General features: G+C 41.7%; 2 protein-coding genes across 8 annotated transcripts in view; one reads left to right on the forward strand and one right to left on the reverse strand.

Annotated features, from left to right (window-relative positions):
• lrba (LPS-responsive vesicle trafficking, beach and anchor containing) overlaps positions 1–27145 on the reverse strand; it is a 172460-nt gene that overhangs the window by 55385 nt on the left and 89930 nt on the right. For 4 of the 7 annotated variants that reach the window (XM_086211779.1, XM_086211778.1, XM_086211777.1 and 1 more), the window contains exons 37-40: positions 19179–19303; positions 18877–18891; positions 14981–15124; positions 13225–13361 (exon numbers count right to left, since the gene is read on the reverse strand). In XM_086211779.1, coding sequence (XP_086067905.1) covers positions 13225–13361; positions 14981–15124; positions 18877–18891; positions 19179–19303 — 421 coding nt within the window. The remainder of the gene's footprint in view (positions 1–13224; positions 13362–14980; positions 15125–18876; positions 18892–19178; positions 19304–27145) is intronic. The other 3 variants (XM_086211781.1, XM_086211783.1, XM_086211782.1) reach the window with 1 other exon arrangement.
• On the forward strand, positions 10381–13684 carry mab21l2 (mab-21-like 2). Its single transcript, XM_086211794.1, has one exon. The coding sequence runs from the start codon at positions 10826–10828 to the stop codon at positions 11903–11905; it is 1080 nt and encodes a 359-aa protein (XP_086067920.1). The 5' UTR covers positions 10381–10825; the 3' UTR covers positions 11906–13684.

Raw genomic sequence — 27145 nt, forward strand, 5'->3', positions numbered from 1 at the left:
GTGTGAGAGAATTAAACGAAAATAAACAAGTCCAGCTTGCAGTGCGAGTGGAAGGTTATGAAGCCTAAAGGTTTTAAAGCATTCACTCCAAAACGTCACCCAGCAAGAGCCTGTCCGAAGAAAGTCCCTTTTGAAAAGATCTTTGGGGCCACTTAGTCTGAATTTAGCCTAATAAGGATTAAATCCTTTCTGAGCCTTTTCAGTGTTTGCTAACAGGTTAGCCTTTTCTTCTTTCCTTTCCTTGGCTGCTTAGCCTTTTTGAAGTGGCAACAAAAAAAAAAAAGGTCTTGTGTGGATTTAGGGAAATGCTGCAGTGGTCTCGGGGTTAATTGGCAGAGAAGTGAAGACTTCAGTGCATTAACTCATTGAGCATTCAGCCTTTGGGCATAAGCTATGTGTGAAATGTGGCAGGCATCCACAGATTGAGGGAATGTAACAGCTACTTTTGCATTAATGCCTCAGCCTTTGTAGTTAGAATTCTGCAGTCAAAGTTGATACAAATTTGGATCTAACTTGATTTTTTTTTTTTTTTACAGTCATTAAATAGCATGGGTATAGATTTAACAGTGCACATAGAATTAAAAGACTTTTTCCTTTACCACTGATGTATTCTACATCCAAAAAACAAGATCAGCTCCATATTAGTGGGTTGAACATTCACAATCCAGAAAAAAAACACCTTCGTCATATTGGTGATCAAGCTGTTACGATGAGAATGAAAGTAATCAGGATTCTTCAGGTTTAGTCAAGACTTGCACATCATGGGAAAAAAGGGGACAATGAATGGATGCGATTTCAAATATTCTGAAATTGAGGAGCCGGTTCACTAAAGCGCCTGAGCTGTGCCCGACTACGGGCTCTCCATTCCTGTGAGAGCTGCCATGGCAAACACCAAACAGGTTAAGATCGCTGACCGATCGCATTCTCCCCGCTTCCCCTCAATCTCCCATTTTGCCATTTAGTGATGCACCGGCTTTTTTTTCCTCCTTTTTTTATTTTTTGAGGTTGGCACAAAGCTTCGCTGAAGTAAATTCTTTCCTAATCCGACTATTGTCACCGGCTTAAGTGGGTGTGGGGTGAAAAGTACACCCCTCTCAGGGAATTCGAGGCTGGTTGTCCGAAGGGAGGGTTTAGACGAAAGAAGGGAGAGAGGAGTTGGATAAAAGAAGGCTATGGAGACTTTTGAGAATTTGACGGTGACTCAGTCGCAGCTACAGGTTCATCAGTCACGAGCACACATTAGTGGAGCGAAGATGAGCAAAACAGATTTGATAGTCTGCAGAGATGAATAAAGACGTAATTAAAGGACAAATAACTTTCCCTTTGAGGCACTTACTGTAGATGACTTTCTACAGCCTCTCTAGTTGCAGGGTTAATTTTCCGTTTTAATAACAATTAAAAAATGTAATGAGTATTCCAACATTTTATTATTCAAATTAAACTGGACTGCACTTTGTATTCCACAACAAAGATACGACTTGATTGCAATCGCTGGTGTGGATCTAATTTTGCACGAGCCATTAAAAACAGATGAAAATCCATCCAAAATTGCGGGTTGTGTTTTTTTTTTGTTATTATTAAATGTTAAGATAGCAAGATGGATGAGCAGTCACAAGAAAAATCCTAATTCTACAGAATTAAAAACCATTTGTATTTTCAAATGATTGCACTCCTGCACTGCAGTGGTTCTGCAGAACAAGAGTAGCACTGTGTTGTGCTGCTGTCTGCAATAAATGAGTCTTGGATGGGTTCGTAATCTGCTCTCTGTCCCAATGGATGCACCATTTCAACCAGACTGGATGGGTCATTAACCATAATGGCAGTGGAGCCACCAAAATCCAGCAGTGTAGCGTTCTGATTTCGCCACACCAGCTATCTTCACTCCAGTGCTATAAACCTGCCTGGCAGCTGGTTAGAATACTCTTCTAAGAGCTGTAATGAATAATGAGGGAAACCAGATGAAAGGAAGCTCCAGATATTCACTCAGATCCAATGATATAAAGATCCAGTTTTCTCATGTAAAATGCAACGCAGACCTTTTCCAACGAAACCAGACCGCATTTACAATTCCACGTTACAAAAAGCTTGACCGGACATCGATTTTTCAACGGGAGCCCGGCGTCTCTCTGACCTCAGCTGAATAACAGAGGCTTGAGTGAACAGCAGGTACACAGGTGCTGATTGTAATATCAGTAGCCTACCAGGCGGACTGGCATCCATAAACAGCCCTATCCATCAGGCTGCTGTGTTGCCTTTGACATGCGTGTCAGCGGCAGACGAAGGGAATAAATGATGGAGAGAGGGGATCAATCAAAAGAGGGGAGGGGAGGCACCTGCCCCTGACTGGCCCAGTCAAGCCCAGGGATGGAGCATGATGGAGGGGCTAGGCTCAGGTGCAGGGGGGGGGGGGGGGGTGCTCTTTGTCTGGAGGTGTTTGATTAAGTGTGAGCCAGGACTTGGTCATAGTGGTTGTGCAAAGGTCCAAAATTAGGTAGCCATATTTATTTGTGAGAAGGAAGGTTTCGTGTGTGTGTGTGTGTGTGTGTGTGTGTGTGTGTGTGTGTGTGTGTGTGTGTGTGTGTGTGTGTGTGTGTGTGTGTGCGTGTGTGCGCACTCGCTACATGCAGGAGCATTTGAAAGAGAGACATTAGTCATCATTAGGTGGCAAGATGACACGCCGTCTAATGGTTCTTATGTGATCAACAATGTGGCGATTGTCTTTCCCTGACCTGTCCTACCTGGTTAGCCCTCATCACACAGATTAATCAAGAAATCTTAGCAGTTTATATTTCCACAACAATAAAAAGTAATTCTCCTAGAAGAGTACTTAGAGAACATACCTCCACCAGGGCCAGTGGAAAGAAATACTACTTTCCCTCTGTTTTATGGATCAACACCATAATTTAAAAGGCCACTACAGCGCTACCTCAGTGCAGCTTTGGTGGATGACGACGTCTTTGGTCTTGATGGTATTTTGTCATTGTTATAGACCAAGACACCTCATGGGAATTTGTCTGATAGTTTTTTAAAACCTTTTATACCCAAAATCTGCAGCCTACGGTGGTGCTCTGCAGGGAAAGTCACCGGAGTCATTCGGGTTCATCGTCTCACCTGGGAACCATGAATGTCTGATGCCAGTCTATCGAGTTGTGTAGATATTTATTTTTAGATTAAAAAAAACAACATTAAAGCAGGTTGTGATACCAGAAAAAATGTAACAGAATCGTCAAAGTATTTACGAACGCCCCAAAAAGGTTTTAAGCCAATCCAGCCAACAATTTTTGAGACATCTGAGTCATCAAAAACAGTGACTGACCAGCTAATATACTCTGACAGAAAAATAATCGATCTTTCAACGATAAAAAAATGCTAAATAAGCAAATAAACATGGGGTCATAAGCAAAAAAGAGTCAGTATCTCAGCTTATCCAAATGTTTATAGATGTTTGTCCTCCACATCTGACCACCGGCGCCACTGACTTCACATCTACAGAATGAGTTTGTCATCATTGTTATTGCTAAAACAACTGAGTGAAATATGAGGGACTATATCAACATAATTGATGTAGTTTGAGGAGGATGTATTTTGTATGACTGATATGGAGCAGTGGATGGAAGGAAAAGGTAAGAGCATTTTATTGCCCTACTGGGGGACAGAAATACTCTTCAGGAAGATTGAAGCTTTTGTTTGGCCTTATCTTCTCTAACGGGTTTAAATCATTCCTAATTGTTTGCATATGTCTTTGTGCTGAGCGGCTCCCAAAGCCTGATGAGGGACTTGACATATGCACCGAAGCAAAAAACAAAAGAGGAAGTAGAATAATATTTGGGTTTTCCGATGCCTGGAAGTGAACCACAAAGACCTGATGATCTTGATTAAAATGATTGTGATCTTTGAGGATTTGAAGATTAGAGAGGGAACCATGACGGCTGTGATGATATCGAGTCAGTCCTTGGTAATATTTGGGGTTTTTAGGAGGAGGATAATAAGCGCACCTGGAAAGCAGGTAGAGGCGAACAGTGAATGAGCGAAGGAAAGAGCAGAAAGAAAGAAGGTCATTGTAAGCCATCACTCTGCCAGTTGTTGCAGTGGTGTGCTGAGCGATTTATTGACCATTTCACGATGCACTCTGTCAGAGCGGAGAGAGCGGAGGGAATGGATGGTGGAACGGCATGAAGGAAGAGAGACGGAGGGAGGGAAGGAGGGATGGAAGGAGGCCAATATGAATGAGTGAGAGTGAGGGGATCCGTTTCCTTGGGCTCATTGATAATGACATACCTGCTCGGGCTGTCTGTTAGCCCTATAGCACAAACTACTTAGGCTCTAACTGGAAAATCAATAGGCTCCTCTCTCAGAGACCTCTCGCTGCCATGGCTCTTTGTGATTGGCAGCTGCAGCCGAAGGTCATCCCTGGTGACCATGAGGGTTTGGTGGAGCGAGCATGGGATGGGGGGGTCAGTGCAGTGAAGTGGGGGTGGTGGGGTGGGTACGGTCCTCGCAGTTTGACACTTAAGGGGGAGCTTAATGATATGGGGCTGGTCGCTTCAGAACACCAGGGTGATTTTCTTTGACTGAGTGACCATCAATTCAGCCACTCTGGCTAACCCCGGGTAGCCATCAACACCCCACTAATTAGACTTACCAATGTCTTCTCGATGGGGGTTTGACTAGTGCATAGTCTGAGGTGGGAGACTGACCTTCAAGAAAATTCACTGGTACACTTTTCAAACTACTAAAATTACTTTTCAGTGTGGGTGTCAGTAGAATGTTAACAGGAGTAAGGAATAGCAGCAGTAGAGTATAAGCTAACATCATGACATTTACCGTGAGATCTTTTTTTTCTATGATAGTTGCAGTAAACTTCAACAGTTAGTGTAGCACTGTAGCACAATCAACCAACTGTGGTACCAAATAAATGACTCGTTGACATTAGGATGAAATTTAAGAAATACAGTGCTCCCATAACTTCATGCACCTATGGTTTTTTTTATGTTTGTGAAGTCTAGATGGGAGATCAGAATATGGAGACCTATCTCATTAATAGCCAGTTTATGCTTGCGGCACTATCATGTTTCAGCTTTTCTAGATTAATCCAAACAAACAAAAACATCTTTTTCTAATTTAGTTTTGTTCAAAAGGAAGACTTGTCTACCATCTCTTTTAAATCTGCAACATCAACTGTTGCAGTGCCTTTATTTTCAGCTGCAAGACAACAATCAGAAATTGAAAAACTTGGATGTAAATGTCGTATTTTCAAGTTAATATATGCTACATGTGAAGCTGGAATATACATAAACTATAATAAAGGGCCAGATCTGGCCCAGAATGTAAAGGATTATTCACTGACCAACACCAGTAAGTTTTGTGAAAATCAGGCAGGTAGGTACATAACTGCTTGGTGGAGGTTTTAACTTGTGTACTACAAGGACATAAGAGCCGTCTATGAAGCCCAGTGGATCCTAGGGAGGGTTGAAAATATCCTCCTACCAGGATTTCCCTGCTATTTCCCTGAACCAATCAGCCGAGCGCGGAGCATTTTCACTTCCTCATTCATGCAGTATTAGTAGTCTCCAGGAGTGGCTCTGCAACAATAACTCCACATGCAATATTGATGTCTTGTGTCTAAACACAGAGCGGGTGCTGCTAAACACACACACACACACACACACACACACACAAAGGCAAATACACACACATCTGCTCCGTGACTTCAGCAGTTCTGCTATCTGCAGAGCAGATGCTGGGGCCTGTCAGGCAATTAGTTGCCTGTGATGATTTTCTTTGAGCCCTCAGTGGAGGGAGCAGCTGGGTCCATCCGGGTTTGGGAGACCACGACAAAGTGTGTGAACAAGAGCATCAGAAATGTACTCTCGATGTTCTCATGTGCAGATGTCAGTTTGTGTGTGTGTGTGTGTGTGTGTGTGTGTGTGTGTGTGTGTGTGTGTGTTACAAGGCAGTGAGGAACTTTTCCTTTAACTTATCATGTGTCAGATAGGAAAAGAAAAGAAGAGCCCTACCTAAAATGCCTGACATCCTCTAGGAAGTAAAAAACAAAATGTTTTTTTTTTTCTATCTGTGGCAAACAAGACTACTGTGACACTGTATTCTAATGTGACATTCGCTAAATAACCTAATCTTATGTCTGTATTATAAAGGTAGGGGAAAATCAATTCACTTAAAAAAAAAAATTAAGTTTTGTGAACATTTCCCCAAAATAGAAATATCAAGACAAAATGGAGCAATTATCTAGTTGCTTGATATAGTTTCTGACTGTTAAGTTGTTTTTTGCAGGACAAAATGTTTCAGTTTCCACCTGAGTTTACATCAATAGATATATATGTATGTATACACACACATACAAATACATACACACACACATATATATATATATACAAACACATATGTATATACATATACATGCATATATATATATATATAAATATACACAAACACATATGTATTTTTAACAATTTTTACATGCCTAACATTAAAAAGTCCTCTAGAAAATAAAACAGCAAGCAAAAATCACAATAAACTGAACCAATGATGCACAATTCTAAGAGAACTGCCATACCAAAGGGTTGCAATGTAAATCCAATCAGCACCAAATAATCACAATTGTAAATGGGGGAAAGGTGTATGGCCTCTAATATGCAAATTAAAATTCACGTCCTAGATGTTTTTCCTACTGTACTATGAAAACTGTAACCAGCCTACAGCCACCTGGGGATATGTGGTGGAGGAGGAGAGGGTGGAGACAGAGTAAGCCAAGATAGTAGGAAAGACCAAGGGGAGCAGTGAGGTTCCTAATCAGCTGGCAGAGATTTGCACAGGAATGGACACTGTTTTAGAGCTGGCGGCGTCATCACACAGGCTCAGATCAAAGCGCCCCCCTGACAAGACCCTGATCTTTTTCCACAGTCAATATAAACCAGGAGAAAACTCTTCAGGAACCTCTGATAATTCCTGATGTTTTCAGGAGATAAAGAGCACATGGAGGTAGCGAGTAGAAATGACTGAATGAGTGACAACCACTACACGTACCTTCACTGAGGCACTGGAGAAAGGTCGGGGGGGGGGGGGGCGCTCTAAGCTAACAAGGCTAAATGCTAGACTGCTACAGTTGTTCCCAGCTGTGCCAGCACTACAGTATGTTAACCCCTGCAGTTTCCAACTCATGACCGTGATGTACAGTTTAGCCTCACACACACATACACATATATATATATATATATATATATATATATATATATATATATATATATATATATATATATATATATATACATACATATTTATATATATATATATACACACACACACACACACACACACACACACACATACATATATACATAGAGATGTACACGTACACACACACACATTAAATGATCACATCCTGATATGCTAACATTTCCAAATCAATTGCCAAAATAGAGATTTCAAAAATCGATCCCATCTAACACTGCAATAAAAATCAAGACGGCTACACATGGAACATATATGGTTTGTATAGAGTGCCAAAAGGCTCATAATGTCTTTATAAAAGCTTGAGTTTGTGTTGCCATATATTAACATGAAGCTACAGTTAGCCTATTCTTAATAATATTTGGACACTTCCTCTCCACCCTGCGTCGATTAATCTCTCTGGAGCTGCGTGCTTGATAATAAACAGCCCTCCTGTCATGTATTTCTCTCTTTTCTACATTCCAAAGCCGCATTGGGATAACGATCGTGTCACTGGAATATTATGCTGAGGGAGGAACGCCAAATCTCAGTTAAGAAACTCTTTTAAATTTCACTTCGATTCATCTGTAGCTCGTCTCGCCATAGCCTCTCAAAAATACTGAAGTAGGAAGCGTATCCAAACGGACGGCTTGTGTTTGTTTAGCAGATACGTGATGTTACATACATCAAAATCAAACGTCATGATGCACCAGAAAATACAACTCGGTAATGTGTCCCCTTGTTTTCTGAGAGGGTACAAGTCAATCTGACACGGAGCCTCCTAACTGACAACAAATTAAGTTGAACTGTTTCAGCATGAGGACAAACTCTCCCAACATCAACGTCAATAAAAACTGTGCACAATATCCATCAATGAGACGTTTTATTCAGATTTTATAAGACAACTCGCAGACTTTGATCGATAGAACACATGTGCTGTTTGTGATCTCCAGTCAGTCAAAGATATTATGTGTTAAATTGTGCATTTCCCTTCGTCAGTGTGGGAGTTGTTTTGTTTTTTTTCTTTGAGTTACACTGACACAAGCTTAAACATCCGTTTACCGATGTGCAGCCTCTTGCGTGTTAAAATAAATAACACATTCTACAAATGTAATCATGAATTATCGTATACTCCCTTAAGTCTTATTCTGACACAGCTCTATGATGAAGTCCAGAGGATGTGGTAAATGAAGGGGGGCTAATTAATCTGTGCCTTTTCTGACATCTTTGTGGCTTCATTTCTTAAAAAAAAAAAACAAAAAAAAAAAAACGTTGCATAGTTGGCTACCCGGTATCGTTAAGGGCTTTCTGGAAATCGTTGCTAATTCAATATTCTGTTTTATGTTAAAACTATTTTTGTAACAAGTGTCATGAAACTCAATCTGTGCTCATGGATATTTTTAACGTTTTGCTCAGAGAAATTGTGTATGAAAATAAAGAAAGTGGAGAATAATGGCTGGTCTTCTCTTTTATACACTGAGAAATAAGTTTTGGCTGTAGGGAAAATATACAGACATTTTCCTCTTTTGCATGCAGGCTACTTACACAGTAGGCCTCAACGTCTCCAATCAACTTCGAAGTGACTTACAAAGACATCATATAAAGCACAGAATCTTTGAATTATTACTAGAAAAATGACTCATCTAATCATCCAGGGAGTAGTTTTTCTAATTGTTTAAATCTGTTAAAATTAAATTGATTCAATTAAGTAAACCTACGGTAAAAAATGCAGACTTGAAAATAATGAATATCCAATTAATTCCATATATTTTAAGCCAGACACCTATAATAACTATGACCTCATTAGCAACAACAGCCAAAGCACATGGCTGCTACTTGGTATAAATATTTTATGTGGTTTCACTGTGGGATTTTATTTTGCCACTTTATTATGTCTACATACGTCACAGGCCCTTGACAAAGTATGGCTTCCTTCGTCCTCCGACGTGAAGTCCCGGTGACTAGGGGGAGGTCAATTACACCCCCTGCATGGTTAAATATTCAGTATGGAGAAGGTTCACGGTGATCCAGCCCGGAGGCGAATAACGCGCGCGTGTGTATGTGTGTGTGTGTGTGTATGTTTGTGTGTGTGTGTGTGTGTATGTTTGTGTGTGTGTGCGTGAGGAAGTCTGAGGATTTTCATCTACACTAAATATTGACTGAGTCAATCACAGCAAAAAAAAAAAAAAACGTTAGCTGAAATTAAACGAATGCATAAAGCACATCAGGTGGATCTTGGTGAGGTTTATCTGTCAAAATTCCAGTTGAGGCCGTTTTCCTTCCTGCTTCTCTGAGGCTGAAGCGCAGGTGCGCTCCAAGCTTTTAACCGCTTAAAAATGCACGTTAACAAAACCACGTTGCATTTCAAATGTTAGTAGTTTAGCTGCAAAAGTACATTTTTACATCCAATAATAAGAAGAGGTGATTTGGTCTGTGTTGGAAGTGAAAGTCTAATGACCTAACGAGGTGCAAATGAAACGACAGGAACTGCTGCTTGAGAAATATTTGATTCTTTTCGCTTTCAATTTTATTAACTAAACACTTCCGTTAAACCCCTCCTGTTCGATCTTTAAAAAAAAACCCAAAATGTCTGAAACCACCTTACCATCCTTAATGTTTCCTAAAAGTATGCCGCTCACTAGATTGTTTGTGACAAAATGACGCAGAAGCCTTTTTTATATTGTCAACAAAGAGTAAACAAAGTATCAGCAGTATCGCGGATTTAAAAGGTATTAAAAAGTGAGAGGTAAAAGATGGAGAATATCTGCAGAATCACATGCAGGTCTTTAAAGTTAAAGGGTGCCACTCACGCTGCGCCTATCCTCAAAACTCACCGGGTAAAACTGCGCGCAAAGAGCAACAATTGTCAAGAAAAAAAGCAGGTTAACTGCCGGCCTTGAGTGTGTACACGCAGGCATTCGCCCGTATAAACCGTAACGGTCTGGGTTTTCCTGCACGGACTCGCTCGGGAGCGGCGGACAGCTCCGTGCGCCCAGATGCTGCCTGCGCGGCGGACTGGAGGGCTCCTGCAGCAGCGCCTGCCTCTGACGCCTCTGATTGGCTCCTTGCACTGACAGCTCCGCACATGATTGCAGGAGGAGAAGCCCGACCCCCTTTTCACTCTTGCTAAAGGAACCATTCATAAAGTACACAAGTCCAGCTCACAGCTGAGTGAGGACGAAAAGTGAGCGGGGGGCGCGGAGGAGAAAATAACAGCAAGAGGAGATGAGTGGTCACAGGCGGTGTTTTGGTGTTTAGCGACAGCAGCAGCGGCAGCGGCAGCGGCAGCAGCAGCCCGGGACACGGAGAGTCGCCCCGAACCTGAATATGAGTGTAACTAGCCCTGCTGGAAGCGCTCATGAGTTGGACTGATATTTAGCAGGCTATTACGTTGCATCCCTATCCGTTTCCTCCTCCTTACACTGACGTCCATCCGCTGCAACTGAAAAAAAAAGAAAAAAAAAAAGAAAAGAAAAAAAAACTTTGATTACACATTTTCCTGCACGGGGGGAAGCTTTGCCTCTGGCTTTACCGGTAAGCATTGGATCCGTCAACTTACTGCGACTCTCCGGTGTACAGCCCGGACCTCTGCCCCAACATGATCGCGACGCAGGCAAAGCTGGTCTACCAGCTAAACAAATATTACAACGAGAGATGCCAAGCTCGCAAAGCGGCCATTGCTAAAACTATAAGGGAGGTTTGTAAAGTGGTGTCGGATGTCTTGAAGGAGGTGGAAGTGCAGGAGCCTCGCTTCATCAGCTCCCTCAGTGAGATAGACGCGCGCTATGAGGGGATGGAGGTCATCTCCCCCAATGAGTTCGAGGTGGTGCTCTACCTCAACCAAATGGGGGTCTTCAACTTTGTGGACGACGGTTCGCTGCCCGGCTGCGCGGTGCTGAAGCTGAGTGACGGCCGTAAGAGGAGCATGTCGCTGTGGGTCGAGTTCATCACCGCCTCCGGCTACCTATCAGCCAGGAAGATCCGCTCCAGGTTTCAGACTCTGGTGGCCCAGGCCGTGGATAAATGCAGCTACCGCGACGTGGTAAAGATGGTAGCGGACACCAGTGAGGTCAAGCTACGGATCAGGGAGAGGTACGTGGTGCAGATCACCCCAGCCTTCAAGTGCACGGGGATTTGGCCCAGAAGTGCAGCACAGTGGCCCATGCCTCACATCCCCTGGCCTGGTCCTAACCGGGTAGCAGAAGTCAAAGCCGAGGGCTTTAACCTCCTCTCCAAAGAGTGCTACTCGTTAACGGGGAAGCAGAGCTCGGCGGAGAGCGACGCCTGGGTCCTGCAGTTCAGCGAGGCCGAGAACAGGCTGCTAATGGCCGGCTGTAGGAAGAAGTGTCTGTCCATCCTGAAGACTCTGAGAGACCGTCACCTGGAGCTACCGGGCCAGCCTCTCAACAACTACCACATGAAGACCCTGCTGCTGTACGAGTGCGAGAAACACCCACGGGAGACCGACTGGGACGAGTCTTGCCTCGGAGACCGACTGAACGGCATCCTACTGCAGCTCATATCCTGCCTGCAGTGCCGCAGATGTCCCCACTACTTCTTGCCAAACTTGGACTTGTTTCAGGGAAAGCCTCACTCAGCCCTGGAGGCTGCTGCTAAGCAGACTTGGAGACTAGCGAGGGAAATCCTCACCAATGCTAAAAGTTTGGACAAATTATAAAAAAGAAGAAGAAGAAGACAGCGACCAGAGACATTTTGGGATAAACTACAGAGAAGGACAGAGGTGATTCTCCAAGCAATGTGAAAAAGAAATTGAGAGAAAAAATGAAATTCAGTAACTAAATAAGGCATCAAGTAAACCACATTCTGAAATGGAGCAATCGGGCCACTGCCGGAGAGAAAATGAAGGTACATTTTCAGATAAATGTAATAACTTTTAGTTGTCTCCTTGAAATGTTTTCACAAAGTGAAGAAACTTTTATTTAAATATATGCACAAAAATCGTTAAGTGGAAGAATAAAATGTAGCGTGCCAAGTTTTTTTTTTCATTATGTGACTTAAGAAGAAATGTTAATAAAAATGTTGCAAATTAAATTACAGCTATAGGCCTCGTGTCTTGACGTGCTGTGACAGCTCAGGTGGCAGGCCAAACTGTTGCATGGATTCCCTTATTGTCTGATGGCGGTTCATCTTTGAATTCGTCTTTTTATCATCTAACTTGTCCTCTCTAAAAAAAAAAATAAAAATAAAAAAGAGAGACGCTTTTGCTAAATCCAATGGATGCCTGCTTAACTTTAAGGCCGTAAAATATTTTGTAAAATACGTCACAGGCTAAAAAATATTTGCAAAGTCATGTAAAATATGTAGGTAAATATGTATACTGGAGCAATTAAAAATCTGGTTAATGCCTTACATTTCAAATAATCCAGACAGCTCGTTCATAAACTTTATTATAATGAAGATAATAATAAAAATATATAGATCATGCACATCAATTCTGGCCTTAATACGTGTTACCACAATTATACTTTCAAAAAAAAAAAAAAGTCTTCACATTACAAACCTCACACTCTCAACTGCGCAAACTCAACCACCTGTAGGTCAGCAGTCTCTCGTCAACATCATTTGTCCAAAAAGCTCCGGTTTATTTTCATAAAGACTAAAAGAATCTGACACAATTTTAATTCTTTTTTTTTATCTGCTTGCAGGGACGTCACGTTTTCAACCACATAGACAGAGAGAGACTGAAGATTTATTTTAAAAACACAACATTTAATATTAATGTTCAGAATTGTTGTGGCGTTAAATTTCTTTCACAAACTACTGCGAGAATTCAAAAAAACAACAATATTTTACAGCCTGGAATAAATGCTTCCCTATGAAAGAGACAGTTGGAGTGACTAATAATAGGAGCCCTCGCTCATTCATAATAACACGCAGATATGCAACAGCTTTTTAAGCACAACCCGGAAATCGAACCGTGTCTTTAAAAAAAAAGTGACAAACTGATTGGTGATCAATGGAGATCGACTGTTTTACCTTTGGATCGATGGCCTTGAATCCGGGCTCGTCCTCATCCACCTCGAAGTAGAGCTCGGAAGCGGTGATGGACAGGGTTCCCCTCACCACCACGGCCGGAGCCACCAGCTGAGCGCTGGCGCTCAGGCTGACCGGGCCTGCAGGACACACAAATGCTGGTCAGAGGACAGAAACCTGCCCTGTCCTGTCCCACTGAGGACAAAATTTAAGTTTTTTTTTGTTTTGTTTTTAAATATATAAAATAAATATCTCAATGTAAACCAAAAAAAAAACCCAAAACAAACCGAATAGTGGAACTTGTTGGCTGCTGCAGTGCAAAGACGCGCACTGATCACATGATTCGTGTATTATTTAGGGCTTGTTTATCAAAAAGAGAACTATTTTACATGATTCAAATGACGAGCCACTTCTGTCAATTCGAGCCCGAGGACGAAAACGGGGAACGGTTTAAAGTCTGTTCTTCCAAATGAAAGGCCCAAATAATTTGAGCTCTCAAATTAAACATTTAAAGGTAAACTTTTGACGTATAATTGCCCCCCCCCCCCCCATACCTCTTACAAAAAAAGTAGAATGGACTGTCCGTCAGCATATTGATAGCGGGCTGTTGGGTGAAGCTCTGTTTAATCTGCCATCAATCTTAATTTATGCCAGTATGACAATGAGAGCCGTGCTCCTGGGAGCTGTGGGTGGAAGCTCGGCATATATGAGCCATTGTATTTGCAGATGTGCGTGGAGGAGAGAGGGAGAGAGAGAGAGAGGGGGGGGGGCTCGGCTTGATTTCCCTGTGCACCTTCACCCTCGTGCAAGCGGATGGAATAAACAGACATATTCATTCCTCTGCCTCCGGTGAACCTCGTGAGTACTGACATGTTATATGTGGGTTGAACTAACATTTTTATTTTATTTTTTTTTATTTTTTCTGTTGTTGTTCCATTCCCTCGAAGACATTCAATTACACCTGGAGCAGACAGCTGCTTAAGAAGAGGAGCTCGGCCGACACTCTGCAGCTCTCCCACCATTAGACGCTTTAATCCCATTGTCATCCAGTTATTTAATAGCCCCGTTTACGCAGCTCAGTCTGCACCGTCACATGCGCAGAAAATGAGGATTACGCTGCAATCCGATTAACAGACTATATTTAATTAAGGGTATTTAGATAACACAGAGAACAAATGCAACTCTAAGCCTTGACAACATGGGGACAAACACACGGAGTCAAATTATACATGAGGCTTGTTTGATCAAAAAGGACTCATGCAAACATTTGAGGTTTCCAGCCAGTGCTTGTGTGTGACCCAGATAATGTCTGATTTTAGGGTCAGTGGTAGCCTGGGATAAACTTTGCTGTAGCTGGATACAAATGTTTTGAGTTTAGCTACTCAAGTGTGTGTGTGTGTGTGTGTGTGTGTGTGTGTGTGTGTGTGTGTATGTGTTTGAGCAAACCTCCAGTGACAAACAAACAGAGACAAAAATAAGTGAAGGTATTCTTGTTCTCATGGTGCAATAGTGAGAAAGTTGGAGTATATTACAGAATAAACCGGTGCACACTTTCATGCATCTACAAATGTTTAAGACCAAATCATAAATAATCCAATCAGCCATCAGACACGGATGCTTGTGCATGAGGCACAGCTTCTTTTTTGTCCCTACAATTTCGTACAACAAAACATAAATAGAGACGACAGGGGGATTCTTTCTTTCTTTACTCAGAGTTGCAGGACAGACATGAGAGGTGCGGGGGACGGCGCTTCTTTACCTGTTAGGTTCTCCAGGTCCTTTTCTTCTAAGGATGACAGAGTGTCGTCGTCACCGTCAAGCAACGTCTCGCTGTCCGAGTTTTGATTTCCCAAAGCCTGACTCTTGATGGACTGCTTGCCTTTGAGTATATCCTCCTCCGACGCTGCAGGGAGAAGGGGGAATTTTATTCTACGTTCACAACTATTTTAAATTTGTACGTTGCAACTAAATTAATTGACACACAAAAAAGCAATATTGTTTCACATGATTTCAGAATTTGAAGCCAATTTTATTTTTTTGTTAACGATTTCTTTTTTTTCTGCAAATTTTACTTTCATCAAGAAGATCCTGCACTCTACAACGAGCTGGATTTCCCCCCCACGGTTTAGCTCTTTAGAGATAAACAAAACAGGCCGTCCACTCCAATCAGAGGTTATGATAACAATCTCACACACTATGGGATCATACATCTAGTTTTTAATTACATTTTCATCAGCAGCAATCTGGGAAAGTTCTACGACAGGTTAATGATTTAAAAAAAAAATAGATTATTTTAATCGTATTTTTGTTCTTATTTGATATCAGCACTGTTACTTAACCTTCACACACACACACACGCACGCTTGCACACACACACACACGCACGCTTGCACACACACACACACACACACACACACACACACACACACACCAAATAAATCTCATCAGGAAAATATAGACAAAAGCCCTCATGATTGTAACCCTAAATTAATTTTGCATTTATTCAAACATTTGAGGGGTCACACTCTGCCTAGTTTGATTCCTACTGAACGTGACTTGAGGTTCCAAATGGATTATTTAAGGAAAATGATAATCTGTAAACATTTACAGAGCGCTACGTTCCCAATGGTGCGTGGGAAAGATCCACAGACAGTACAAAGACGAGCTGGTGAGGTTTTTTTTCCCTCTCTTGGTAAACATGGCTGGTGTGATGCTGAGACCTTTCGCTGCTTCTCTCCATGTGTATTTTGTATAATCCAGCATTCAGGTAAAAGCAATTGCCTTTTAATCCAGCTGGCCGCTGAGCACATAAACAGTGGGGGGTTTTCATCATCACCTGAGGGGAGATCAGTTGCACTTCCTAAAAATGCACCGCTACATCATGTGGAGATATACTTTGAAACTGCTAGAGGAGCAGGGCTAAAAAATCTCTTGTCATGGAAAATATGCAGCTCACTGATATTTAGAATGGTCTTCCTGTAATTAAGCCTCCCTGGAGGATTCCTTAGTTAGCAGCACTGAAATTACTACCAGCTCCCCTAATACGTACCACATGCCATTGTATTCACACCAAGCAAGTGGACAGGAGACTTGTCAGAGCAGCTTAAAAAACAGAGATGTGTATTTCAACTCCAACGCGTTTCACTTCAAACATGATCAGCCATTCTCCACCGAGCTAGCGCGCGGCATTTCGCCTCGCTTACACAATCTGATGCAACAAATCCCCCTCGAGTTGGCTGATCCAAAACAGCGGTTATAAATATCTTTATCTCAGTATCACACCACCGGAGCAACAAAAATCATGAGCAGTCAGCACATGAGTTGGCCAAGTAGAGTGAGAATGGAGTTATGTCACTTATGACTGGGCACGAGTATGTGCCAACCTCTCCATCTTCCTGTTAGTTTTTCTTCTTTTAATTTCACAACCTTGAGGGTGTGGTGGTATTGTGTGACGTGTGTGTGTGTGTGTTATATGGATTATGTTAAATACATACTGGTTGTTCAACTGTACAAACACAGATTTGAACTCTGAAGTATGCACTAAAATAAACAGAATTAACAAAATACCATAAATTTCAACTGCCCCAGAGTACACGTTAAAAAACAAAATGAAAAAACAAAAGTCATTAAATCAAACTATCATTTTTTAAATTAGGGTGTCTTTTACATGCATGCATAATTTAAATGCATTAGCGTGGTGAACAATCGTGCAGCGCTGGTGTGCCACGTTAAATCTAGCGGGCAAGTTCAACCCCATTAGTCATATCACAGGGAACAGAAACGTGTATAAATCCCAACAGGTTACACTTTTTCCAAGACCCCATTTCCCGACTGAGAGGTTCAACTACCTGCTTATACAACTCAAGGCATGCGTGGTCGAAGCAATTAAATTGTCAAAATTAACAAATTTGTTTTTAACAGGAGTATAGCCAGGAGTGCGGTCATGAGGCGAGTATTGATTACCAGAACAGAGACATTAGTCTTCAGGTATTTACTCTGCCACCTCGGTTACACGGGCCCTGGACCAGACCAAATCAATCCCCAGAAAAGATGGTTCTGTCCAGCCATAAATACATAACAGCCTACTCAAACCTACTGGCAGCCACACACTCTCCTGTGGAAATCCTCTTGGCACAGTATGAATGATAACGGTTGTCCATATGCTTAACACAGAAATGCACATATCTACATGTTTTAAAAGACATACATATCCCTTCCCCCTAAAGATACACAACGCTGTCACATTATCATATATGTAATATATTTTCCATTGCTTCTGAATTTATGATCATGTCTGAGATTTGAAAAGTGCAGCCGCAAATGGCTCCAAAATTAGAGTAAATTCCGGCTGATCTTCTACTAGATATTTTCTTAGGGAGTGAGACTGCATTTTCCCCTCTGCATCTGATGAATATAATTACAGCCAGATATGACCTTTGTGCTCTGTTTGAAAACTCGGCCTCGCATTCTCGTCTTGAGCTGCACTTCCGCAACAAATGTCGGGTCGACTAAAACAAGACGAAAGGTTACATCAGAAAATAGATGTCGTCAGGCTTCAATGTCAAAGAGTTATTTTAATGATATATTCCCATACTTCAGCCAGGCAGGCCACTCTCTTGAGGTAGTGTATAGTTGCCACAACTGGCTGCTGGCTATTTTTACACAGACTTGACTTTGAAACCAAATGTTGCTTGCAGAAAATCGCCTTTTTCCCCCTCAGTGATGATGAATACATGCAGCAACGTAAGCTGGAGTAGTTTAGAATAACATTGAATAGCTGAGCAAATGCCTGAATAAGAATGCTATCAACAATGTTTTCAGGTCATGAAAAAGCTGCAGGAAAAGGAGGAATTAAGAAGGAAAGAAAGTCTAATTCAAAGGTTGCTGCAGACGAACAGCTGGACTCTGGCCCCGGTCACCAGCTGCCTCAGACCAGAGGTCTCTCAGGATTCTGGGATCCAAACACTTACTGCTTTCAGATCCCAACCTTATTGACTCCTGTCACACCTGCCATTTGTCTCTGGTGTCACATTGAGGGGAACTCAGGCAGGTGACACATTGAGGACATTCTGGCTCAGAAATAGCTGTGTTTTAGAGAGAGTAACTGATAGATCTGGCAAATCAAAAGCCGGCGTGACCACGATTGCAAACCTCAGTGTGTTCTGGGTCTTTGCAGAAATGAGGGATTACATGTCCCCTGGAGGTGAAAGGAGACTTCTTGCGCTAATGGAAGAACGTGTATCATTTAGATATCGTGAACGTAGGCGACTGCTGAGAGTGTGTAGTATAAAGCTACACCTGTCTGGAAGGAAAAGACTGATGATTCAAGTAAAAACAGAGAAAAATACAGCAATTTTTTTTAGTTTTGATGAAACTCTACATTCTGTGAAAGAGTTTTTTTTAACTGCATGGATATATCATTTATATAATCAAACGGGCAGACATACAAACTATTACAGTATAGAAAAAAAAAACATACTAGTTCAAGAAATTCAACCACACACCTCAAAACACAAATAATTTTTTTATATTTTCAAGTCTTACTTTTAGATTTCAAAGGAATTCATCAAAGACTTGATTTGAAAAAAATCACTAAAAAAAGGAAAAATTGAACTAAAAAATAAAAACAAACGAGCGAGCATAGATGTTACTTACCATTGATATCAGCCACTGTTAAGCAGTAAAGAAAAGCAGAATGAGCAAAATTTCACTTAGCAAGTTTTCACAGCAACTCAGATCAAAACTAAATGTCTGAGTAAATCATGCAAACATTCAGAGTGAATATCAGAAGCCGGCTGGACAAGGAATTCAAAAGAAGGTGCTATTTTACTGTGTGTTGTGCTACAATAAATTTTTTATTGCAGTGGGATGACTAATTTTCATTGCCTTGTACCTGGTGCTACCACCAACTTAGAAAGCAGCAAACAAGCAGCTGGGACGTGGTGGATGGGACTGACCGTGTTCGGCCGCGGCTTTGAGCGCAGCCTCTGAGTGAGTTGATCCGAAAGGGTTCCTGATGAAGCGTCGTCGCCGCCTTAAATCGTCCTCCCAGTAGTCCAGGCGCCAGAACTCCCTCGGACGGCTGCAACCAGTCAGAGGTAGCACATGTGTTAGCAATTACCAGCCAGCATGGTATGGCAGCCCAGCATTAGCACTCGGTCCGAGCTAGAATATATAAAGCCAGCATTGTGAATGGGGCTTTTTTTTTTTTAAACCCTCAGAATCACTCTTGAAAAACATTCACTTCTACACAAGATTAGACCCCAAATAATTAAATCTGTCCTTGACAATGACAGTATCTGCCTCTACAGGGTGAAAGGTGTGCCTTGTTTTTCTTTCTTCCCCTCCTGTCGTCTCCTTTAGAAAGTGAAGTGTACATCACAGAGGAATGAGCGAATGACAGCAGGATCATTTTCCACACACTTTTGTGGCACGTGCTTGTATTCTAGGCTCGTTTCAAGCCCAGCAGGGTAGCTCTTGTCAGGACTCATGGCTAGCAGGATAAGGAAAGGGCCATTACAAACAGAGGAGGGGGTTGGACAGCATTGCTAATATTAATCAATGTCGATACAATCTATTTTTCTTTCCAATTTACATCTGCCTTCACCAGGCCTGGTCAGTTAATCATTTTGCTCCGGAGGCAAAGAAAATGTTAACTGTTCAAAAGGAGTTGCTGCCTTGAACCATCGTGAATATAGTCTGTTTTTAAAGTGATTTAATTAAAACAGTCTACGGTGTTTATCACCTGCGGCTCAGTTGCAGGAGAAAAATCGGTACATCAGTTTTAAATTCTAAACTTGTCTACATAACAAAGCTGTACATCTGCCACTTACGTAGTGCAGAAAAAAAAAAAAAACACAACCTTTCCTTAAATATAAAAACAATGATTAACAAGTTAGATGGGGAGGAAAAAACAACATGCTGAATGTCAGGTTCAAGTTGAATAGTCATTTTACTTGCGCTAAAGGTTCTCATGAGAAAGGAAAGGAAAATCGTTTTCAACATTGTTCCTGCGGTTGTACTGGAGTTGGTCTGGGCGAGTTATTCACCGATAGATGGTCCCAGAAGCCACAGCATCCATTCCACAGACAAACCTTTAAGTACACTGATCCTTGACAGCAGAAAATACATAAATTATGCAAGAATGGTCCAAAGGTTGTTTTTTTTTTTCTTCTTCTTCTTCTTCTCAAGACTTAAGGTAATTATCAGGTTGGAATATTTCTAAAACGAACAAATTCTGAAGTATGCAGGAATAGCAGCCGTTGATCCTGTGAAGGTGGAGGAAGACAGTGTACAGTTTCAGTAGCGCAGCCTGGAGGACTCCTGCATACTTTATGCCCTGGCCGGGGGCTCCTCACAAATCTTCTGTCCAACTCCAATGATCACTCAGGGGCCTTTAAAAGGTAAAGGAGCTTTACACAAGAAAATAACTACAAGTGTGAAGAGGGTCCTTTGAAACTCTGTAAGTCCACACTAATGAAAACCATTGATTGTGTTCTGTGGTTTTACCCCCCCAGTAGTTGCCGCCATTGCTCGTGTCTGCAATCAAGAACTGTGATTTGATGGCAACTTAAATGTTTTAGTTCCCTTTTTTGGTTGCCAACTTCGTGCAGTGATTTCCTTCATATTCTAGCCAACTTTTCAACAATATGGGACTCTTAATGTGAAGACTATATGTTCTTAACTGTAACTTTATGGAGCAGCCATATTGGATTATTGATATTTTTTGAGCACAAAACCTTCAATGCATGCCTCGATGGATTGTGCGCACTATGACATTTTATTGTGTCACTGTTAATCTGGAAGGGGTGGTTGAATAATGGCGTGTGGATGAGCAGGCTCCATTCTGCGGATACTCCTGGCCATTGCAGGCGACTGACCGTGTTTACTTGTTTTTTGTATCCGACTTGTCGACAAAACAAACACATCTCAAAAGGATTGAAGGTGAGTAGGTGATAGCTGATGTACATGTCTCACATCTGGATGTAAAGAGCCTATGGTGGTTATTCATTCAGAGCACTGAAGATTGCCTCTGGTTTCAGAAACAGAACACAATATAAGGCTAAGTGAAATGATTATTTCATATTGTGTGTGTGTGTGTGTGTGTGTGTGTGTGTGTGTGTGTGTGTGTGTGTGTGTGTGTGTAGGCAAGATGCATACCAGTTGGAAAGACACAAGGGACACAGGCATGTGCGATGACAAAGACCCCGCTCCTGTGTTTGCATGTGATAGTCGCTGAAAGCAAATGGCCACTTCATCATCCTGCCTGCAACGGTATTCATCTATGAAAATAATTATTAAGGTTGTGCGTGGCGCAGAGCTCTGAATCAGGGCACAGTCGTCTCTCATTCCAGGAGGGGTGTGTGTGTGTGTGTGGGGGGGGGGGGGTGTCTCTGTACCATCCACACAATACACATAAATCCATCAGGAGGGGACCCATCGGCTGGAGTAATTAGTCATGGCATGGGGGGGGGGGGGGGGGGAGACTACCTCTGCCAGTCATATTCAGCCAGAGCACCGTGAACGGGCCACAATGGAAGTCCTAATGATGGGGCGCTAGAAGAGGTGGACGGCTGATGAAAGATACCTCGTCATCAATCCCCGATGAGAGCGCCGCCGTAACAAGAATGGAGATGAACAGCGCAATGCAACCCCCCGTACAGCACACCGAGTGTGTTTCCACAAAGATGATAAATTATTCAGAGCTCATTCGTCCTCCTAGGGCAACCTCGGCAGAATTTACTGAAGCACCATTCTTCAAAATAACAATTAAAATAACAAAGGGCCAGCGTTGTGCTGTGGATCACGCCAACCACTTGTGTAATTAGTAATTAGTTCGGTCATAAAAGGTGTCTGGGAGGCCTGCTCGTTAAGTCACTCTGTTGTCTGATGACAAACGTGGGACACACACACACACACACACACACACACACACACACACACGCAATGTGGACAAGCAGTGTGTTTTTTCTTAATCCTAAATACTTAGAAACAGAACCTCTCATAGAAAAACTCTTCCCTCTGAATCAGGAACATTTGTTGAGGCCTGTGGAAGAAAACAGGGTTTGGAGGAATTTCATTTGAGGTAGTAAATAGTAATTACTGTGTTTTCTTCTTTTTTTCAATATTTTTGGAATGTTCTCGGTCGTCTGGAGTTGTTAAAAGGAATATTTTCACAGACAGAACAGATGAATTAGGAAGAATTCTCCATATTTGTCTGTGATGCTCTTTCCCACTGATCAGTTAGCAGGTAACAGTAACGCTCTTAAAAATGACAAAAGTAAACACAAACTACCAAAATACTGTGAAGAGACATTTGACTGATGGATTATGTTACTAAAATGTTATAACAAAACAGAATAGGCGTGCAAAGTAGATATATGGCATGGCTAGGTGCATAAAAAAACAAATGGTCTTATTGCAAGTGTTCATTGTGAGACCTGGTTCAGGATGGATGCTTATTTGGAAAGGACAGACCTTAGGGGAGCCAAGTTAACTACGTTAAAAGGTGGAGTTAGCGATTATAATCCAATACACTTTTTGTCAAATTCAGCAAATATCTCCTCAGGGTCCACTCACTGTTCGTTCAGGGTACTGCTGTAAAAATTCCAGAGTTCATCTGTAGCCCCCGACTCTGTAAATGAGCCAAAAATAAAGTGGCTCAGAGTGACCAAAAATATTATTGCAGCCAATCAGCAGCAGGGGGCATTCATGCTTGATATGAAATATATTACACTTTGCCAACTAAGTAAGAAAATATTTGACTGGCTGCAGGGAACCTCTCATTCTTTTCTTTGGAATTACATGTCTTTGTCTGTGTCATATTTTACACCTCGTGGTCGTAATGTCAGTGTGTCGGGATGCAGGGGTTTGGTGCGTCTTCATCACCATTAGCTGATTTTATTCATGTTGATTTTGTCCTTTTCAAGTTGAGGCACTCTTAGCCTACAACCACCATGACCTCCTAAAGATTTGGCATAATATAGAGAGCAGCAGATATAGTGAGACCCCTGGAATCAGCTTGAATTACTATCCCAGGACTAAGACACTGGTGGGTGTGGGGGTGAAGCAGGGGTAGGAAAGGTGAGCAGAAGACAAGCTAAGCTAAAGGCTGCACCTAACTACTGCTCCTGTATCCTCCTTGTGAGGTGTTTCTACAAGAAACAGCACCATCTAAAGCTGAGGATGCAGTGAGGTATCGCACCCTCCCTGATGCTACTGTGGAACTAGCACGCCACTCACAGACAGGACATACAATCCCAGCAAGGATACAGCAGTTTTGAATTTTTTTGATGTAATCTAAATAAAGGGATTGCAACAATAAGCAAAGTTATAATATCTGTAGACTCTGCATTCCGCCATATTGACCTTTGGTCAGCAAGTCCGGTTGTTGGTGCTGTCGCCATGGCAATCTTTAGACGGTTGACCCGAGGGAAACTGGATTTGGCCTCTTCTTGAATGAGGCAACAGCAAGTCCTGCCCTTGATTCAGCTCTCTTTGGAGTACCAGGAAGTGGAAGCTTGAGATTCTTCACAGGCAGTTTGCAAAGGGTGCGGGGGGGGGGGGGGGGGTGCACAGGGATGGCAGAGCAGAGGGGCGTATATGTTTGGCTATAATACAAACTAATTTTCTCCAGGATGACCGATTCTACCTCTCAGCATGTCTGAGCCCTTGCATTAACAGGGATGCACAGAAGTGGAATGTACGATAGCTGACAAAATTATTTGGTATTAAAGTCAACAACACTGACCCTTAAATGAACCTCACTTTGCTCATACTGACCATTTAAAGAAAGCTATATATTCCTTTTCATCCAAGTTAGATTTTTTTGCAGCCTGCCAGATGAGATCCGTAAAGGTTTTACACTAAAACTAAAGCAGCATTAACAAACCCTAAAATACACATTCCCGATACACGACTACGCCCCCCTATTAAGTACAGAACTGGAATCAGTGGTATTGTCAGTGCTAACACAGGAAGCTTTCCTCTGCAGGTTTTGATAACAATGCTATTTCAATGGCTCAATTGTTTGATTTTTTTGGTTCGATATTACCAAACAACTTCCATCAATAAAAGATCCAATCGGACACAACTGTCTGATGGCTGATGCATAGCAGCTCTTGTACGGCTTCAAAAGCAAAATTCCATCTTAAGTTTGTTTTTCCAGCTGACATTCGTAAATAGTATTCAGAAGAAAATCTAATTTTATTCAAGCTAGAATCTAGCGCTGGTGAAACTGACATGTTTCAGAAAATATCACTGTTTTGCTGGGGTTTATTTCAAAGCACTGGATGTTATGTAAATGATATAAGATGACCTTTATTGTAGCGAGCAGGGGATGCAGAGCGAATGTGCTTTCATATATCACCACAAGCGACTGCACTTTGGCACAAACAGTCATTCATAACCTTTCTGCTAAATTAATTTGGGTACAGTCAATGAGACCTGCATATGCAGAAGAGACTTCTCCCCTTATATTTTATATTAATACCACTTCATATTGGCAGGCCTCAAATTGCTCAAATATTGCTGCTATCCCTGGGATCATTTTGCTTTGATTTGCATAAACCATGTGTTTAGGAGAAACGGGAAAGCAGGAATAGATTGAGGATTTGTCATGTTGAGGACTGGTTGCTTGAGCAGAGGCTCTTTGTCAAGCAGTGGCAGTGATCGCTTCAGTGGCATCTCCAGACTCAAATTAAAATGAAACAGGAGCCAATACCTTCCCTCTGAAATTGTTTGGCATGATTAAGTCTTGCCGAAGTGATTTTCTACATGTGCATTAATGCTTATCCTTCCCACTCCAATGAGGTGTACTCGAGACCATCTACAAGCGAGGATGTTAATTCACCCCGGCTAATGGTGTTTACGTTTACTCGAGGTAATGTTGGGGTCACAGACCCTGACGCATTTTCATCTTATCCTTAAATTACAGTACAGATGTAATTTTGTCCATCTTTAATATTAATCGCAGGATCAAGTCATTTAATTTTTACATTTTTAATATAAATTCAAATCTCTTGTGATCCACTACATCATGAAAAATGTATGAAAACATTCTGTATGTAATCATTAGAGGGAAAGAAACCCTCGATCTTAGAAATAAAACGAGGAGTTCACTGAAAGACATCACGAGCATTCACAAATTTAGGTTTTACCACTCTCCCTTCTCTTTGAATTTTTTTTTCTTTGCACAGAAAGAGCACACGCTGTCATTTGCGCGGCAGCATAAGCACCTACCACTCCTCCTAATTAACTCCAATTTATCCGAGAGCTTTCCAAAAGCAGTCTGAAAAAGAAAACAAATGTGTGATATTGCATCTCGGTAACATCACCGTCTTGTGAGGATCAAAGTACTCCCATGGGTGCAAGGCAAGAGGCTGCAGGCTCCCCACAACGCAGTGCAGCCAAATGAAATAATGCAAATGGAGCCCTAATTACCAGCAGCTTAATATGCAGCTTACAATTAGCAGCAATTACACTCAGTATAAATTCACCAACAAAAAAGGCAGACAATTACTCTCTAATGATCTCAGATTTCAAGGGAGGTGAAGAAACACTGTGCTTAAGTAGGTAGTAAATATTAGTCAAAGACAAGGCCGTTTAAAATATGGTTCAATCAAATCTCATGAAAGAACAGAATTATTCATTGTGAAAACAGTTTCTCTGGTGTTGTGAATCATCAACAACACAAAACTGCAGAATAGCGACTTGCATCGCTTCAGCCCCTGAAGTGGTACCATCTGTATTTTTGATGAAGAGTCACATTTTTCCTGTGTTTTTGACAACATGCATTTATGGCCATTTATCACCACTACAGCTCGGTAATGAGGGCATCCACTGGACCGGGGTTGCATAATTCTGCCATTACTGGCCCATTGTAATAATCTCCTGACCTCTAGCTTTCAGAGATGATCTTGAAAGCTCTGACAAATCTGAACACATACCCAACGTTTCCAACACACCCCAGAAGAATAACACATGCAGTGGAGACGCTCAAGGTCAGCTTAGAGTGGGAGTCTGTGGTTTCTCAAGTTTACACCTCAAATGCCAAAACTAGACAAGAGGCCCGAAAGAAACCAAAACAAACCACAAATATTAAAACTAACAACTTTGAAAAGCTGCCATACATTCAAATTTGTTAATAAAATTTTTAGCCCGTGGTGAACTGATGAAATTAAATTGACCTGTACATAGAATAATAGGTCATCTTTCATAATATTATTTTTTTTAAATGCACTGCATATAAAACACAAAATAACTAACAGAACTTCTAACAACATAGAAATGTACCTAAAATGAGGAAACAAGAAAAAAAATCAGAACATGTATTTCTGGTTCTCATTTTCTCATATTGCCATGTTTCCTCCAACTCTTTTACCTCCTTTTCAAAGGTCTTGCAAGTGGTGAATGTTTCTACGTGAACTAAAGTCTGCTGGTGTGTCCTGCTTCAGTCAGAGGCTCAGCAATCTCATCTCACAAGGCTGTCTGCTCCTCGTGCACACCTCCTCCCCTCACTCTCCATCATCCTACTGGGCCATTATACGCCACTAATAGCCCTGTGTGTGTGTGTGTGTGTGTGCGTGTGTGTGTGCGCACACGTGTATTTCAAGTGCAACAAATCACCGGTACGGTTAGATGAGATGATCACATGATCTACAATTTAAGAATCTGAATTGCTGATGAATACTGGATTACTAGTATGAAAGAAAATTATATGGTGTAAAAGATATAATATTTCTAAAGTGATCGATCAACAGGGTTGCAACAATAAACTGCTAAAGTATAACATGAAGAGACAGGGGATAACGATACAACTGTGATCATTTTGTGGTTACATTATAAATGGTGCTATGAAATTAGAACCATGAAACTTTTTTTGGGGGGGGGGGGGGCTAAAAGTCACATCAGTGTATATTCTTGA

The sequence above is a fragment of the Aulostomus chinensis genome, chromosome 8 (assembly GCF_037954235.1).
Source record: "Aulostomus chinensis isolate RoL2024-O1b breed Wild chromosome 8, RoL_Achi_v1.0, whole genome shotgun sequence".
Lineage (NCBI taxonomy): Eukaryota > Metazoa > Chordata > Actinopteri > Syngnathiformes > Aulostomidae > Aulostomus > Aulostomus chinensis.

Bases quoted from the DNA above. Each gene is read 5' to 3' on its own strand.
- mab21l2 (XM_086211794.1), top strand. From the start codon at position 10,826: ATGATCGCGACGCAGGCAAAGCTGGTCTACCAGCTAAACAAATATTAC.